Genomic DNA, 17,574 nt, shown 5'->3' on the forward strand with positions numbered 1-17,574 from the left:
CAGGCCTGGTCCCAGTGCAGTGCCCAGCCAAAGCAAAGGGGCTCTGTCAGAGGTACCTGAAGGCAATGGACAAGAACAGGGTTTCCAGTAATGCTCATCACATGGGCAGGTAATGGGAGCAACTGGACTCCAGTGACGACATTCTTAAGGGCCGTTTTCTGCAAAGCATCCAAGACAGCATGACACACACCCAAGATGTCTAGGGTCCTTTCCACACCACATGGTCTTCCTGGGCAGACAAGAACTGGGACACAGCACATGCAGAGATCATAGAAGAACCGTATGTGTGCAGCCTGACTGAAGCCGCCATGGAGGAGAGCTCTACCAGCAGCCAGCCTCATGATGCTATGGGTGGGAGGTGTACCTGTTTTATGTGCTGTTAAAATACAAATGCATGGGGGGGGGGAGGGGTTAAACTGCTCTCTGCTGGGTACCAGCTGTCCTCTGCCAAGCTGAGCAGAGCCAGAAGACCAACTGGCAGTGAGAAGTTATCATCCCCATGCTCAAAAGGGCACCTGTGCCAGAGACTTAAAGCTATAAAATAGCAAATACCACAGCCAGTTGCCCTGGTGGGGGTTACACTGTACACAGTTTTTATGCTGCTTGTAGCAGCAGCTCCAGTAGGAACTCTGCTCTGGGTCCCAGGTTGTCCCAATGCACTTTAATTGAAGGTACAGTTAAACTGGATGAGGTAAATGGCCAAAATCAGCTTATGGAGTACCTCCAGAATTGCAGGGTGTCTTCAGTCGCTTCCTATGGGCTGTTAACCTTTGTATTTAGTTGCTGTAAAGGTTTATTTTTTTGCAGGTCACTTTTTTAAAAAAATGAAGGCCCAGGGAACACTGTGCTTTAGCACACACACTTCATGGCTGTGTACACCCACTAGAGCTAGTGTTCACTTCTATTCCTGCAGCAGCTGGGCAGACGCCATCCTCAGGAATAGCAATGCTGCATATCTCTTAGGTTTGCCCATTGCCTCCTAGAACAAGATGGCCTGAAGCCAGTTCTCCAACATAAGGATTGGATAAGCACCTCTGCAGGCTCTTACTAACCTGCCCCCTACCCAGCACTGCTACAAGGGCATGCCAAAATCAAGGGCAGAAGCAGTGTTTTCTCATTGTTGGTATGGGGACTAGCACTGGGAGAATAAATGTGATCATTCTGATGGCCCTTAGCAGCTGCGTCCCATGACTTGTGCATACAGGGGGAGGGATAGCTAGCTCAGTGGTTTGAGCATTGGCCTGCTAAACCCAGGGTTGTGAGTTCAATCCTTGAGGGGGCCATTTAGGGATCTGGGTCAAAAATTGGGGGTTGGTCCTGCTTTGAGCAGGGGGTTGGACTAGATGATCTCCTGAGGTCCCTTCCAACCCTGATATTCTGTGGTAATCTGTGGTCCTGGCACCAATAAAATGACCTCAAATTGCCAAAGATGAGGCAGAGACACAAGGAAACATTCAGGGAACCAGTGCCTGCAGCCTAGGAGGGCAGAAGGGTGGAGGGATGGCTTCCTAGGCTCAGGCTGAAGGCTCACAGGAGCGTGTGCGTCCCTGGAAAGGGACGTGATGGACGTGCAAACAGCTGTGAGGCAGCTTTTTTTTTTTTTTTGTAGCAGAGGCCAAGCACTGCCCCTATGTCTTGCCCTGCCAACTCTGGGGAACACACCACATTGGAACCATGGTGGTGTGGGAAAGACCTCACTCAACTCCCCACAGAAGGATAGGCCTGAGTGCCCCACCTCCAGGAGCTTGTGAGCACCCCACAGGCTGAGTGTGCCACAGTTCTGTTGGCCTGTGTTCTTGGTTAACGGTCTGGGTTTCTGTAATAAAAGTAGAAGTGTTTTTGGGGTGGGTGTTACTCGTTAACTCAATGGCTCTTTTCACCCAACCTGGCTGGAACATTCGATTACATCACTTACCTAACATCCCTCCATCCTCTGAGTTCCTAATAAAACCAGTGCACAAACACGTCACTGTTTTAGTTGCAGCATACTCATTACCCCCTAACTATCCCTTGGCCTCAATGTAGGAGCACAGTTGCATCATTGCTCCTGTTTCCGTGAACTCTTGGGACATGTTTTCTCGGAGGTTGTCTATAATGTTCAGAAATTCTCTCCACCACCTGTCTAGGCTCTCTTCCCTGGCTCATGGATGTTTGTTGATGGGTGTTTGCTATGTTCTGCACAAGGCATAGAATGAAGAGAAATAGCCAGCATTACTAGGTACCATGGCTGCTTTCCCTTCGCTCTTCCAAACACATGTGCTGCTGTCATTTTGCAGCTGCTCCGCAGCCCCCGTTAATATTGATGAACTTTGCCCAGTGATCAGCCAGGCCTTGCAGCACCATTTTGGTCAAAGTTTCTGGCCTGGGGTGTGTGGGTGGTGCAAAGGAAAGGCACTGATCGCTTAGCAATCGCCCCTGTACCATGCAGTCCCCCATCCATGCAAAGGCATTGCCAAACTTTGACCTGGGGCAATAGCATCCTCTTAATAGCCTTGCACGCCTCCACAAGACCAGCCCAAGCAGTTGATTTCTCTTCCCCCCCCCCCCCCCAAAAAAAACCTCCAGACCACTTAGCATGGGGGGTGGGTTCCAAATGGCTACACACTTCTCTGCGCGGAGGGGCATTCTCATGGGGGTTCTGCTGCTCCGGGGTGAGCTCTGCAGAGATCTCTAGGAACGTAGCCTGCTGCAGCTACTGCTAATCAGCCCCGTTCAGCAGCACTATCCTGTTCTCCTCTCTCCTCTGTCTGTGCTAGTTGACCAAGCCCAAAAACAGTGCTGCACTCAGTAAGGCTGTTCCGGTTAAATGCCCTGCTGAAGTAACTGCTGGATTTCCTCTTCTCCCCCTCAGTGGCTGTATCGCTGCGGCATCCAAACCTGTCAGCTAAGTGACTGCCAATACACATGCCTCATCCTGTCATGGCCACGGTGCTCCGTGTGTCCCCAGGGCAGCCTGATTAGCAGTTCGAAAATGGCACTGGCAAAATACAGATGAATTATGGGATGTTAGGAGAGGAATCATGGGTGTTTCTCAGATCTCCTTCTCCAAATCCCAGAATTCCTCTAGGTTCTGGGAGGCTTCCCCCAATGCACCATGAGAAATATTCTAGAGCATTGAGGTGAGCGGCAGAACTTGGCACCAGAATGCTACCTGCTTCATTTGAACAACTGCAGAGCTGTGTGACTGCAGTAATTAACAAGGGTTGTGCCTTAAGGTGACATAACAGCTCCGTGCTGTGTACTTCAGTTCTATACAGTTAGTTCTGGGTACTTAGAGTGAACATACTAGATCGGTGTCACTTTCTTGTATAGACAAGCGTTTGCTCGGAGATCTCTAATGCGAAGGGGGCCAATTTAGTGACCTTGTATTTTTCTGAAGCTTTGCTGGCTAAACTGTTTCCTTCTCCACAGGAACATCTTCCCTTCCAACCTGGTGTCGGCGACTTTCCGTTCGGTAAGTGGCTCGCTGCATCATCCCACGCGCTGTGCTTTGTCCCGCAGGTCTCCCCTTAATAACCATTCTAGAAACTGTCGTTGGGCTGTTTGTCTGAGTGTAGGACACCATCTTAGTGTCACCTGCACTGCAGATAACCTCAGGGTTGGGGGCAGAACTGTCCCTTTACAGTTGGGTAGTGTAGATGGAACCTAGCGTGTTCCCCTATTTTCATACTACGGATGGTACCCTGCTTTGTGCATGTTGGTGACAGCCAGCTCCCTGGCACTGCCTCTCAAGAACTGCCTTCCATAGGCTTAGCATGGGCAAGAAGTGCCCTCAATATGTTTGTACAGTGCCTAGCCCAGTGGGGCCTCTGGGAAAAGAATAAACGATGAACCTGATGTTGGGTGCATAATGCCTGCTCTAGAGATACAGTGGTGGTTTTGCTGTCACTCTAAATTAGGATCAGGTAGATCCAAGTGGCATTCAGTCTCTCCAGGTTCTTGTAATGGGTCTGCCATGGTATCTGACGGTCTCCTGAGATTAAAAAAGGACAATCAGTGTGTGCCCTTTAGAGTGGGAGAGAGCCCTTAAAGGAGAGCTAAGCTCAGGTGGGTGGGGTGGTGGGGGGAATTCAGGCTGAGAATTATGTTAACAATGAAGGCAAATCTCAGATGGGGATGTAAATTCACCCCTTCTCCATTGTGTGGGAACTCTGCCTGCTTGCAGTGCAGTGCATTTAATGCACCTGGATTCTAAAAGTACACCTGAGAACTGGCAAGCTCTGTGGCTAAGCACCTGATTAAAGGATTTGGGTAGCAGGTGAAGGCCTCCGTGTAAGCATTGCAGTAATTGCAGGGTTTACATACAATGTAGTTTGGCAGGTGCAGTTATTGCTAATGGAACAAGGGGATCATAAGCAAATCTGTCACAGCGCTAACCTTTGGGTTATATTCATCTGTGGCAATTACGCTGCAGTTATAGTTGTAATTGCAGTGTAACTGGTCACTACACTGTACTGTGTGATTTATAACTTCCTACCAAGCAGGCACACTCCTCGACCCTGTTGGCCATTAAACAACATTGGGTGGGTTTCCATCTCAGCCTATCTTGTAGGCCCCCAAACCATGTGGAATTAATCACAAGACATGGGTGAAGCAGTTTATTTCCCCTTTCGTCTCTCCAGTATGCTACGCACTACAAGCTGGTGGTGATCAGGAAGAATGTCACCGATGAGCTGGGAGTTTTTAATGAAACGGTCACAGAGGAGAAGGTAAGAACCTCATCTTGGGGAACAGTGCTGCTACAAGTCGCTCTGGTCTGATCCCCGCTGCTAAGAACACAGGGAGCAGGTGAAATTGCTGTCATCCCAACCCCCTGTCAGAAGCTGCACACGGAGGCCTCTGCTTTACAGCAGAGCCAGAGACTAGGCTGGCCATACTGGATCAGTTAGTGGTGAGGCCCAGTTGGGGTGGGACCACCTAAATCCGCTAAACTGTTGTCTTTGTTTGGATTGGAGGCGACTTGGGGCTAAGAGTCCTGTCCAGGTGGGAACTCTGCAGCCCCACCCTAATCCCTCCTTGTCTGTGATTAGGACACTGCTGGTGCCTTCTCCATCGGCCTCTTCCCCATTGCTCAGGAATAGGACGTAATTGCAGGGACCTTCTTCATGGCCTGGACATAGCAGTCTCCCAGAACTAGAGGCTTTGCATTCCGCTACGTTCCCTTCCCAGCCATGTCCAAGGAACCCCTGGGAGAGCTAGATAGGCCCCCTTAGTACAGACAAGGTACTATCTCCCAAAGATGAAGCCCCGTATTTTTAAAAATTGGATGGTGACTGATAGGCACGTTCTAAGAACATGAATCCGAGAACAGGCTATTCTCACTGCTCCCCCTTGTCCTTGGTCAAGTGGTCGTGGAAGGTCTCTTTATTTATGATGCCAGCCTTCACAAATGCTATCCAGACCATCTCCCTTATTCCTAGAGATGCCACCCAGCATGGTCTGCCATGGAGGCTCATGGCTGTACAGACATCTGTTCAGTAGTGTGAGTGCTGGGCAGAGGATTGCAAAGACAAGACCCAGGCAATACGTGTGTCTGTGTCTCACAAATGCAGGGAGGTCACCTCTCCAGGTTCTCCAGCCTTCTTGGACCTTAAAGTACTGATGGCTAAAGTTCTACAAGGCTCTCGTTTCTTGCCAAACTCATGCCTGTCAAGCCTCCACAAATAGCTAGAGCCTTTCTCTGTTCCCTGGCCTGTTGTCTTCTCTGAGCTACCTTGTTTCTCTGGTGACAAATGTTGACCTCTTTGCTCAGGTTCCCCTGGGAGATGAGGTGGAAGGGATGAACATCCTGGGTCTGGTGGTTTTTGCCATTGTCTTTGGGATCGCTCTGCGGAAGCTTGGGCCCGAAGGGGAGATCCTGATAAATTTCTTCAACTCCTTCAATGAAGCCACCATGGTGCTGGTCGCCTGGATCATGTGGTATGAAAGGACAGCTAGTTGCACCCATTGCGGGAGAAGGGGGGTGATTCAGTGCGGGGGGGGGGAGGGCAGTGACTGGTAACTTGGCGATAAGGCTGTCTCCTGTAGTGCGTCGCCCTGGGCAGATAGCCAGAGCTGTTGGGGGTCGATGCAAAGGCCTGTGGGGATAATTATGGGGCTAGATGAGCCAGTGATGGGAATCTACCAAGCTGCTCAGATACAGCTGTGTGGCGATTCTATGCTGTAATGGAGACCATTCCACTTGGCTCAGTGCTAATTCATTAACATGGAAACCATTCCATTAGGCTCAGTGCTAATTCGTTAACATCCTCACTCTGGAAGAGCTGGGCTCACTCTCCAGTACGTACAGTTAGTGCCTTGCTCTTAGGCCCTTCGAGAACTGGATGTGAGCCTGACTACAGAAAGGGAGATGTCAAGTGACTCGTCCAAGGTGGCACAGTCATCTGCAGAGCCACAAATAGAACCTGGCCCTGCTCTGCTGGCCTCCAGTCAGACACATGCCGGGGGTGTAATATTATACAGCAGATGCTCTTGGACACGGTTGTTGGCACTTTCTTTCCCAGTGTGCCAATATGCCGGGTGTAGCGGTCGCTATGCATTGGTGCTTACACCCAGTTCTGCCGCCTCCTTAGCAGCTGGACGTTCCTGTTATTTCTCCACTGTTGGAAGATGGGTAAATGACTTGCTGTATTGGAAATGCCATGGTGTAGTGTGAGATGGGAGTGGAAAGATCATGAGGGTTTTTTCCCTAGCTGAATGAGGGAAGCATTAGTGGGTCATGGGGTTCTTTGCTTCTGGAAGGGTCTGACGCTCGCGTGTCTGGACTGGAAAGGGCAATAAATAGAATCCTCTATCTGGGCTTGAGGAGTGGACAGTAAGGATCAGCAAAAGTCCTCCTGGCTATCGCTGGACTCCTTATCCACCTCTCCTGGGATCCTGCCCTGCTGAGTCCTCTTATTGTATTTGGACTTTCAGAAAGCCTTTGACAGGGTCCCTCACCAAAGGTTCTTAAGCAAAGTAAGCAGTCATGGGAGAAGAGGGAAGGTTCTCCCATAGATTGGTAATTGGTTAAAAGACAGGAAGCAAAAGGGTAGGAATAAATGGTCAGTTTTCACAGTAAATATCGGAGTCCCCCAGCTGTCGGTACTCGGACTAGTGCTGTTCAACACATTCATAAATGATCTGGAAAAAGGGGTGATCAGTGAGGTGGCAAAATTTGCAGATGATACAAAATTACTCAAGACAGTTAAGTTCAAAGCAGACTGCGAAGAGCTACAAAAGTATCTCACAAAACTGAATGACTGGGCAGCAAAATAGCAGATGAAATTTAGTGTTGATAAATGCAAAGTAGAGCACGTTGGAAAACATAATCCCAACTGTACATACAGAATGATGGGGTCTAAATTAGCTGTCGCCACTCAAGAAAGAGATCTTGGAGTCATTGTAGGTAGATCTCTGAAAACGTCAAAGTGCAGCTGCAGTCAAAAAAGAGAACAGAATGTTGGGAACCATTAGGAAGGGGATAGGTAATCAGACAGAAAATATCATCTTGCCACTATATAAATCCATGGTACGCCCACATCTTGACTGTTGCCTGCAGTTCTGGTCACCTCATCTCAAAAAGGATATATTAGAATTGGAAAAGATGTAGAGAAGGGCAACCAAAATGATTAGGGGGGTGAAACAGCTTCCATACGAGGAGCAATTAGAAAGACTGGGACTGGTCAGTTTGGAAAAGAGACGTCTAAAGGGGGATATGAGAGAGGTCTGTAAAATCATGACTGGTGTGGAGAAAGTGGATAAGGAAGTATTATTTACCTCTTCACACCACACAAGAATCAGGGGGTCACCCAATTATGTTAATAGACAGCAGGTTTAAAACAAGCAAAAGGAAGTACTTCTTCACCCAACGTATAGTCAACCTGTGGAACTCATTGCCAGGGGATAGGTCCATTGATGGCTAGTAGCCAATATGGTCACGGGCACAACCCTGTGCTCCGGGTGTCCCTAAACCTCTGACTGCCAGAAGCTGGGACTGGATGATGGGATGGATCACTAGATAATTGCCATGTTCTGTTCATTCCCTCTGAAGCATTTGGCATTGGCCACTGTCAGAAGACAGGATATTAGGCTACATGGACCCTTTGTCTGACCCAGTGTGGCCGTTCTGATGTAACCTTCTCTCCTCTTCCAAGCAGCATGTGCTGGGCAGACTTCCTTCAGGAGATGGGGATTCCTCCTGACCTATGAGAGGTAGCATGAACTAAAAAAGGGATTGGGCCCAGATTTTGGGGGAAGTTAGGAGCTTGAATACCTTTGAGGATCTGGGTCTGGGAGACAGGACTTCTGGGTTCTCATCCTGGCTTGGCCACTGCATGCAGATCTGGGGCAAGACACTTAACCTGGCTTTTCCCATCTACAAAATGAGGATAATTGCCAACTTCTTGGAGGTGTTAATTGGCCGTTGATTGCAAATGGCTGGCACTATTGTCCTGCCATAGTGGCTGAGGGGGGTTTCCCTATCTTCACTGGTCTCTCCTGCCCTTAGGTACGCTCCCCTTGGTATCATGTTCCTGGTGGCTGGCAAGATTGTGGAGATGGAGGACGTGGTGGTGCTCTTCACTAGCCTGGGCAAGTACATCTGCTGCTGTGTCTTAGGGCACTTCATCCATGGCTTCATCCTCCTCCCGGTTATCTACTTCATCTTCACACGCAAGAACCCCTACAGGTTCCTCTGGGGCATCTTCACAGCGCTGGCCACTGCCTTTGGCACCTCCTCCAGGTATTGTGATGTTAGCTGCGGGCACAGGCGCTTAGGGGCTTGAGTAAACCTCTCTTAGGGAGGCTTCCATCAGAGCAGGGATGGCTGCTGAGCCTGGAAAGGAGAGAGAGTGGTAGAATACTGGGGTTGTTAGAAGATCCCTTCATAGGGTCCAAGGCTAGAAGGGCCCACCAGCTTATCCAGTCTGACCTCGTCACCCCAACTCCGCCCCGCTGCTCGCACACTGAACCCAACAACCTATGTGTGTGATATAAGAACCCGAGACCGTGCTTGATTATGCTGAAAGTCAAGGAAAATACTACCTCCTCTTCAGCAGTCCTGGGCTGTTGCTACTCCCATTGACCCCTGCTGGGTTTTTGGTCACTCAGCAACTCTAACTGACAGCTGTAGTGGTTTATGTTAACCTGCGGAACTCACTGCTGCATGATACTAACAAGTGTAGTATCTTTAAGAGTCAAGAAAAGGACTCAGGTTTTTCCGGGTAGTAGAATCATATCCTAGGGAGGCTGCAGTAAGTAGGGCTCTCCATCCTTGGGCTTCAGGGCATAAACACTTCACTGGGATCAGGAAGAAATTTGCTTCTGTTAAGTGAAGTGCATTCATTCTCCTGTGAAGCACCTGGCTTTGGCCGCTGCATTTAGACCAAGGAGGTAACAAACTTGGTGGGGGCTGTTTCCCATTTCTAGCATAGCCTGTGGGTGCCCTTCTCCCACAGGGAAGGTTGCTTATGGATCTATTAGGAAGTTCTGCATTGGTCCCTCCCCGGGGTCGGGGGGGGGCTGCTTCCCCTTACATACACACCCGGCTTGAGGCCTCGCTGGGCTGGCGCATGAGTACTCACCGTACACACTCTGATCTCTCCGCAGCTCTGCCACACTGCCGCTGATGATGAAGTGCGTTGAGGAGAACAACGGCGTCTCCAAGCACATCAGTCGCTTCATCCTGCCCATCGGGGCCACGGTCAACATGGACGGGGCTGCCCTCTTCCAGTGTGTGGCGGCTGTCTTCATCGCCCAGCTGAACAACATCCCGCTCAACTTCATCCAGGTCATCACCATCCTGTGAGTGGGGAAGCCTCTGGCGTAAAACACTGAGCCACAGAATCTGCCCCACCCCGAGAGGTGGGCTGGATATTAGCCCTGGCTTACAAAGGGGCGAGTGGGGTCCTGAGGCACAGCGAGGTAATGGGACTTGCCAAGAGGTGGCGGGGCTTGGAATAGAACCCAGGAGTCCTGTCTCCATCTCAAATCACAAGACCATGCTTCTGTCCAGAGGCAAGAGTCCTTGACTCCCAGGTTCTTGATCTAACTGCTAGGCCCCATTGTGTGGCCCAGCCTGGCTGTTCCCCTTCCTCTTGCGGTTTTCTGCAGGAAACTGGGAATCTCCTGGCCGGCGTCACATAGGAAAAATGTGGTCATGAGCTTGCTGCCAGGACCAGGAGAGATTCATGTGACGCTGGCTTATGGCAGGAAGTTGCAGGGTCGGGGTGGGTCATCGTCTCCGCTTCTGTTTTATAACTGAGCGCAGTGATGACTAGCTGAGCCCTGGCACTAACCAGTGCGAGTTACAAGGGTTAGTAGCTAAGAGGCCAGGACTGAAGGCTGGATGTCCTGCCTCAGCAGAACTCCCAGGTCTTGCCAGTCCAGGGGTTTGCCCCCCCGCCGTGCTCTTAAAAGGTGGCCTTCACGCCTGGGTTGTGTCTGCGTTTCCCCAGTGCAGACGCTGCTGGGGCACAAATGAGCTGTTGCCTTTGGATCTTTCGCTTCACCCAGCTGTGCTGCCCCAACCCTGAACAACCCTCCCCACCCCCACCCCAAGTGTGGGCACTGAGTCAGACTGGGATATGTTGTTGACTCTGAGTGCGGGGCTGCACTGATCCATCCGGTACAGATCACACAAGGTGATGAGAGGGTCAGTGATCAGAGGGTCCCATGATTGTCCCATGGCTCATTAGAGCTGGATGCTTCCTCCTTGGTCGGGAGATGCTGCCCACGTTCCTCCCCAGCAGTGGGTGGAAGGGGAAGAGCTCGCTTTGTCCTTGGCTTTGCTGGCTGGCATGGGGCCTGTCACTGGCTGGTCGTGCTGCTGGGAGGTCCCTTTTCTGAGCAGTGCTGGCAGGTTATTGCCAAGCCCCCTGCTGGGGTCCTGCCTTGACCCTCAATTTCTGATCTGACCGTGCACCTCTGCTCTCCTCAAACCCGGCAATGTCCTCTGGGGCTGAACCCGCTGCCACTGGGCCCTGCCACACTGCACCGTGGCTGGGGAGCGCTGCACCACTGAAGCCCTGCTGACCCACACCCAGTCACTTGCCCCCCCCCGATCTTTACAGTGGCTTCCTGTCCCTGTGGGGATCTGCCATACAGAGCCCTGGCGCAAGTGAATGCAATTCCTGCTTTCCCCACGGCCCCTTTGTGCTGCCGCTCTTCTGTAACTTCTCTTGCTGCTGATCCCATGTGACTCTGTCCAGAAGCATCACCTTTGCGTGGAAAGAATAACTAGGAAGCTGCTAGCTCTGCCTGCTCCTAATTCTCCTCTCTCCCCTGGGCAGGAATGGATGCGCTCTCTGCCCCCTCATAGCGTCCTACACTGTGCTTGCATCATCACCGTCTGTTGATGCAATTGAGGGGGTTGCAAAGGTGGTTCTCTGCCCCAAGAACAGCTGAGATCTCTGGTCTGACCCCCCACGTCTTGCCTTTGCATTTGTCAGGGCTGGAGAAAAGGCAAGGAGCAAGACTGAAATCTACCTGCATGTCCCCAGGGAACACGTATAAGCTCTTCTTCTGTGTGACAGTCCCACTCCAAGGTGTTTCTTGCATTCAGTCCTAGGAAGGATCATGGCCTACGAGCACTAGAAAGGGAGATGGCTGTCCTCCTTTCACAGATGGGTGAGGACAAGGGGAAGTGACTTGCCCGAGTTAACTGAATTGGTGGCAGAGGCAGGATGAGGACCCAAGCCCCTGCTCCAGCCACGACAGCACAGGAATGGACGTGTGTGTGTGTGCTGACACACCTCCGTTTGCCACGTACTCCTTAACTCAAGGATCATGTGGTTAGGGCACTACCCAAGGACTAGGGAGACCTGGGTTCAAGTCCCAGCTCTGCCACAGACTGTGAGACCTTGGGCAAGTCACTTGGCCCCTCTGTGCCTCGGTTTCCCCATAAGAGCCCTGTCCCGCCCCACAGGGGGTTTGTGTGGTTAAGTGAGTTAGGTTGGGAAGCGCTTTGAGATCCACCAGTGAAAAGTGCTACGTAAGAGCACCCCTGCTGCGCGGGTGACCTGTCTGACCTCTCTCTGCTCTGCAGCGTCACAGCTACAGCCTCCAGTGTGGGGGCAGCGGGGATCCCTGCCGGCGGCGTCCTCACCCTCGCCATCATCCTGGAAGCCGTTGGGCTGCCCACCAGCGACATCTCCCTCATCCTGGCTGTGGACTGGCTTGTGTAAGGGCAGGACAGAGGGGCAAAGACACTGATGCGGGTTGTACAGGGTAGAACAGACAGATCCGTCTGATGGGCTCAGTGAGTGCACCTGTCTGGAACAGGCCGGCTGGCTGGGTCTATGGAAATCCATTTCCTGGGGCCCCCCTGTGTTTCTGCAGCCTCAGCAGAGCAAGTTAAACCAGCTGAGAGCAATCTCGCACTGGGAGAGCCCTGGGCAAAGTGACCCAAGGCTGCACTCCCCATAGGCTAAGTCCCCACTTGGACGGGGCCGTTCCTTTGGCTGGCCTGCAGCTCAGCTTCTGCAAGGATACGGTTGTTGTGTTTGCCTGCCATGCAGCCTCCCCTGCTTCCAACGTGCAGTCCCACTTTGCCAGTGGGCAGCTGAAGCAAGGGGGTGCGTGGGTTAATCGCCAACGAGAGCAGCCTTTGGGCAGATGCCTGCGAGGTTGCTCTTGTATGTAACCAGGCGCGGGAGGGGAGGAGGGAGGGTGGTGGGGGAGAGTGTCTCAATCATGGGCATGATCAGCACAAGGAGGCTGATGCTGGCTCGTCTCCAAGCTGAGCTAGGGAATTAGTTGGCCTGGTTAGTGGGCTCGGTGCTACTTCCCCATGTTTGAACACCCCAGGCCTAGCAGCAAAAAAGCCTGATTGAGTGGGACCAGCTCAGAGCAAATCCTAGACTCTGAATGGGACGTGCCCTGGGGCACAAGGGCGTATCCTGTGGGGTGCAGGATTCCTCCTGCTCCAGAAATCCTTTGGTGGCAGATGCCACTGTCGTGCCAAGTCAGCATCCAGCCCAACAAGTGGTCAAGAGCTGCGGGAAGGGCTCCAGGTTGCTGGGCAGGGGCTTTGTGGCAGCACTGGGCTGCCATCTCCTGGTGGCACTGAAGCGCCTTCCCCTGGTTCAGTGCTGGGGAGCAGTTTCTGACTCCCTGCTGTCACCTGTCTGCTCACCCACCAATCCTCCTGTGTTTATTCAGGGACCGCACCTGCACCATCCTCAACGTGGAAGGAGATGCTTTCGGAGCCGGCCTCCTGCAGGTGTACACAGAGAGGACAATGGGGAAGGCTGAAGCTGAGGAGCTGATGGAGATCAAGACTGAGGCCCTGGGCCCCAACAAGGTTCCGAGTGAGGAGGAGGGCTCCCCACTGATCAAGAGAGATGAGCCCGTCGTGCTGGCTGCCGTTGGCTCCTGCGAGAAGGAGTCTGTGATGTAATCAGCGCCCGGAGCGTGGCCTTGGTCGGAGACTTTTCCTTTTTTAGGGCTCCTTTTTAAAGACATGTTAATTGGGGCAGAAACGGCCACTTCTGGTTTTCTTAAGCCTTGAACCCCCTGGGCGAGGCAGTCTCTGTGGCAGGGCTGATCAGCTCGAGACAATTCTGACACCCCTCTAGAGTGACCCCCTGCCGATCTGACTTGTGTTCAGGGAGCCAGAATCTTGGCTCGGTTCCCAGCCCCACCCCTTATTCCTTTTCTACGTGGATCCCATTCTCCTGATGCTGGCTGCAGACAGGACTGGGGCCTCTTCAATCACTCCTTGCCTCTGAGCCTCCGCTGTCTGCCCTCCCACCCCTGCCCCCTTCCTGTTAATTTTCTGGACCAAGCAAGCACCGAAACTGGCCTCCTTGCGCTTTAAATGTGCTGAAGCATCCGGCATTTCTTGAACGACTGGTAACACCATTTTCTGTCATGCGCTCAGCTGCTCAAGTGGAGGCCAGCTGGCTCGGGGACCCCTCCTGACCTCTGCCCTCTCCTTCTTGCCTGAAAGACTTGATATTCTAGCTTAGCCAGAGCTCCGGCTGGGAGTCCCTGCAAGAGATTCTTCCCCCTCCCCCATTCTCTCCATGTGGTTACAACTCGGTGGTGGAACAGCTTGTGCCTTTGTTTGTGTTGCTGTGGTGCAGTCCTGTCCGTCACACTGGTCCCGGAGGAGCCAGCGCTGATGTTGGTGTGGAGTCGTGTGTCTGTGTCCCACGGTCTCTTGGTGTCCTAAGAACTGGTAGCTCCAGCCAGGCTGATGTAATTTATTTTGCTATTTAAATGATGCGAATTAGTTGGTCTCTCCAGAGTAGAGAGGAGGGAACCCTTAGACAGCACCAATGGACTGGAGGCTGCACGTGGCATCTACCATGAAAAGGGGATGGGACAGATCCTGGACTGATGGGGAAGCCTGTATGTCAACACCCCAGCTAGGCATTGCCTCAATTATTTGACTCCAAGCCCTGGTTCTTGGGCTGGACACTCCAGCCAAGGGTTACAGCTCGCTGCTGATGTGTCAACCCTCTGGCTTTTCAGCATAAGCTTTGACAGGCTGCGGTTCCTCTGGCCCCATTCACTCCTTAGCCTTGTAGACCCAAATCCAGCAGGGCTGTTCCGATGCCAGCTGGAACCTGCTGTTCTTGCCTGTGCCACGACCAGCCATGTGGGGCTCTGATCTGGGACTGTTCTCAGGGGCGAATGGCTTGTTCTGTTCTGGCCCCGAGCAAGCCGTTCTGGGGGCTGTCGGGCCCTGGTAGCAGCTAAGCTATTGCCCTCGGCCACAGCCTCAGTCCAGTGGGTTGGTCCGTTTGAATTTCTGTCATATCTTCCCCAAAGAGGCTTTGGGGTGAGGAATCGCAAGCGGGGGGATGGGTTAGCTCTTGGCATCAAGGTCCGATTCCGTTTTAAACAGATGGAGGGCAGGCAGGGAGAAGATACCAGACCCCTCTAAAGATCTGAGAGGGGAGGGTGTTTGCAATACTGGCCAGCTTGGGGCCAGGCCAGATCTTGGATGTGATTGCTTGCTCTGCTGGCTCCATGTGCTGTTACCGACCCAGTGTCTCTGGCTGATTCCTCCCTAGGCCAGGGGGTGGGTGTGTCCGTTTCTCAGGCTGGCTCTTTAACGCTGGTTTTACTTGAGCTTTTGGAGGCCCTTCGTTTGCCCCTTAAGGATCCCTCAACTCAGGGCTGAGTCCAGGGTTCAATGGGGGGTGTTGGGAGAACCGAGACGTTCCTGGGAGATGCCAGGGCTGCCTAGTGTGCCATGTCTGCTTGCAGGCTGTGGTTCTCTGCTAAATCTCGGCTGGTGCTGCCTAGTTGGGAGAGCCTCATCCTCTGGGCCGCCTTCCTTCTCTGAAGAAGAAATCTGAGCTGCTAATCAGGCGGCCCGGCCTGTGCCGGAGTCTCACACCATCCACCAGGGTCTGGTTCCTGTTAGCAGCCCCATGCAGCCTTGCTTCCACCCAGGGCGCTCCTGCTGCCAGGCAAACGTGGGCAGCTGCTGCGGACTAGCTCCTCTCTAGATCACCCTCTCGAGCCAGGCCTCTCGGTGCCAAGCCACTCGCTGGTGAGAACAGGCTCTGGCCGATCCCTGTGTGAACTCCCTTTGCTGGGGGGGTTAATGCTGCTCTCGCTGCTGGGGACATTGGCACAAAACAGGCACTTCAGGGCCTCAAGTGGCCTTGTGCCAGGTGTTCCTCTGGCAGCTGTCTCCATGGCAACCAACCGAGGGCAGACAGGACCATTACTCCAGGTGAGGGAAGAAACCGGAGCCTTGGGTGAGCCGGCTCTAGAGGCACAAGCAAGTGGCTGCTATGCTGCCGGTAGTGAGACTGTCTTTGGGCTGTAGCATGGGCCTCTTGACCTCTGCCTTAGCTTCACGGTGGCCTTCAGCCAGCCTCCTTCCGGGGGGGGGGGGGGGGGGGGGGGAAGAGAGGAAGGAGGCAGCTGTCCTTGGCTGTGCAGATAACCTAGGTTTTAGCCCGGCCACCTACAAAACCCTCTGGCCCAGTTTTCTTTAAGGCTGGGCCAGCTAGCACAGCTGGGGGTATCTGCTGATAGTCCTCCAAGGCCTGCCCACAATTCCCCAGAAGGATAGACCCCTTCTTCTGCAGTTGCCTCAGAAATAATCCTAGGGCATCCCAGTTCCAAGAACCAGCGGCTATGCCCCCAGCCCACACATGCGTGTCGGATCCAGGTTGCAGTAATGCAGGTAGGGCTTTGCAGGGGCATGCTCCCACCTGGGCTAGCCTGTGCCAGCTGCCTATCACCTGTGTGACCTGGGCAGAGACTCCATCCCCTTTGTTCCAGCAGTGGGGTGAGAAAAGGCCCAATGTGGGGGATAACTGAATCCTGGGGGTGGTGATTTGAGGGACGTCCTGCACTGGAGTCTGAGCCCTGCTTAGGCCCGGTAGCTGCTATGGTGATATAGCACTCCTCAAGCACAGCCCATCTGCAGTCTTGGGTCAGTACTCACCCTGGATTTCAGGGGGTCTTTGCAGTCCCAGTCCCAGGGAGATGGAAGCACAATTTGAAGGAGGAGTAACTGTAGCGGCAGTTCTGTGATTCTCAGGCAGACTCTGCTGGGAGGGACTGTAAGTCTCATCAACTGTTTGGCTTGAAAGCCAGTCCTGGAGCGTAGGATTTTCATCTGCAGAAGGTACCTGTGCGTAGGAGGAGCAGAGAAGGCTGGCCCAGAGATCAGTGCCTGTGGGTGCAGGAAGGTTAGGTACAGGCCTGTCTGAATCTGCTTCAGGCAGTTAACCCCAGCCTTTTGGAAGCATGAGCAAATCCCTAGATTGGTGCTCGGGCTGAGATCTCCTCACTGCCCCTGAGGCGGATGGGGACGGGGATGCAGGTGCACGTCCAAAGTACACAGTGCCAAAGGAATTGCTGGTAGGTGCCCTGCAGGGCAGTGCTGCTCTCAAGGGCGCTTGGTGGTGGTGGCGGCGTCTGTCCTCAATGCTGCAATGGCTGTAACTAAAATGTTCACTCCTGACTGCGGAGACAATAAAACAGACCGTCCCGTGGGTGTGTTTGTGCTTTGTATGCTGGGACCCTCTAAGCGTGGCCTAGAGAGAACAGGCGCGCTCTGCTGCTGTGGCTGGTCTGGGGGGCCCTGATATGGCCTGTGCCAGGGCCCCCTTACCTTAGGCTGGCACTGGAGGTGAGGGGGAGCAGTGAGCTAACCCAGAGACGATGGGCATCACAGACCATACGTGGGAGGGTCAATAAAGACAGCAGAGTAAAGAGCCAGATCCTAGCATGCGGAGGAAGCAGGGAACACTGGTTCATGCAGTCCCTTGGATATTGGACCAGCTGCCGATTGTGCCGTGGTTGGGCTTCACTTCCTGTCTGTGGTGAGTCAGGTTGACCCAGCCATACAGCTCTCACCTGGTCCCGCCTGCTTTACCCCCATCCCGCGGCTGCCTCCCCTGGGGCCAGCCGCTGAGCCTTCGCTCTCCCCCATCCTAGGGAAAGTCAAGCAGCACAAGCACCCAGTGCAAGCAAGTCTCCGAGAGCTGGGACCTGCCTTGGCTGGCAGCCTCCAGGGGCCTGGAATCTGCCTCCACTCGCTTGCAGGGGCTTTGGCACAGCAGAGCAAGACAATCATTAAACTGCTGGCTGCACCCTGGATGAGTGCGGGTGAAAGTT

General features: G+C 53.2%; 1 protein-coding gene across 3 annotated transcripts in view; it reads left to right on the forward strand.

The window, feature by feature from the left end:
- The window catches only part of SLC1A5 (solute carrier family 1 member 5), a 33,281-nt gene extending 17,441 nt beyond the window's left edge, over nt 1-15,840 (forward strand). For 2 of the 3 annotated variants that reach the window (XM_077840235.1, XM_077840237.1), the window contains exons 2-8: nt 3,412-3,454; nt 4,623-4,709; nt 5,753-5,919; nt 8,489-8,722; nt 9,589-9,783; nt 12,026-12,160; nt 13,141-15,840. In XM_077840235.1, the coding sequence (XP_077696361.1) occupies nt 3,412-3,454; nt 4,623-4,709; nt 5,753-5,919; nt 8,489-8,722; nt 9,589-9,783; nt 12,026-12,160; nt 13,141-13,378 (1,099 nt within the window). In that variant the 3' untranslated portion in view covers nt 13,379-15,840. The remainder of the gene's footprint in view (nt 1-3,411; nt 3,455-4,622; nt 4,710-5,752; nt 5,920-8,488; nt 8,723-9,588; nt 9,784-12,025; nt 12,161-13,140) is intronic. The other variant, XM_077840236.1, reaches the window with a different exon arrangement.
- Nucleotides 15,841-17,574: the final 1,734 nt, after the last annotated feature.

Source organism: Eretmochelys imbricata, chromosome 23 (assembly GCF_965152235.1).
Source record: "Eretmochelys imbricata isolate rEreImb1 chromosome 23, rEreImb1.hap1, whole genome shotgun sequence".
NCBI classification, from domain to species: domain Eukaryota; kingdom Metazoa; phylum Chordata; order Testudines; family Cheloniidae; genus Eretmochelys; species Eretmochelys imbricata.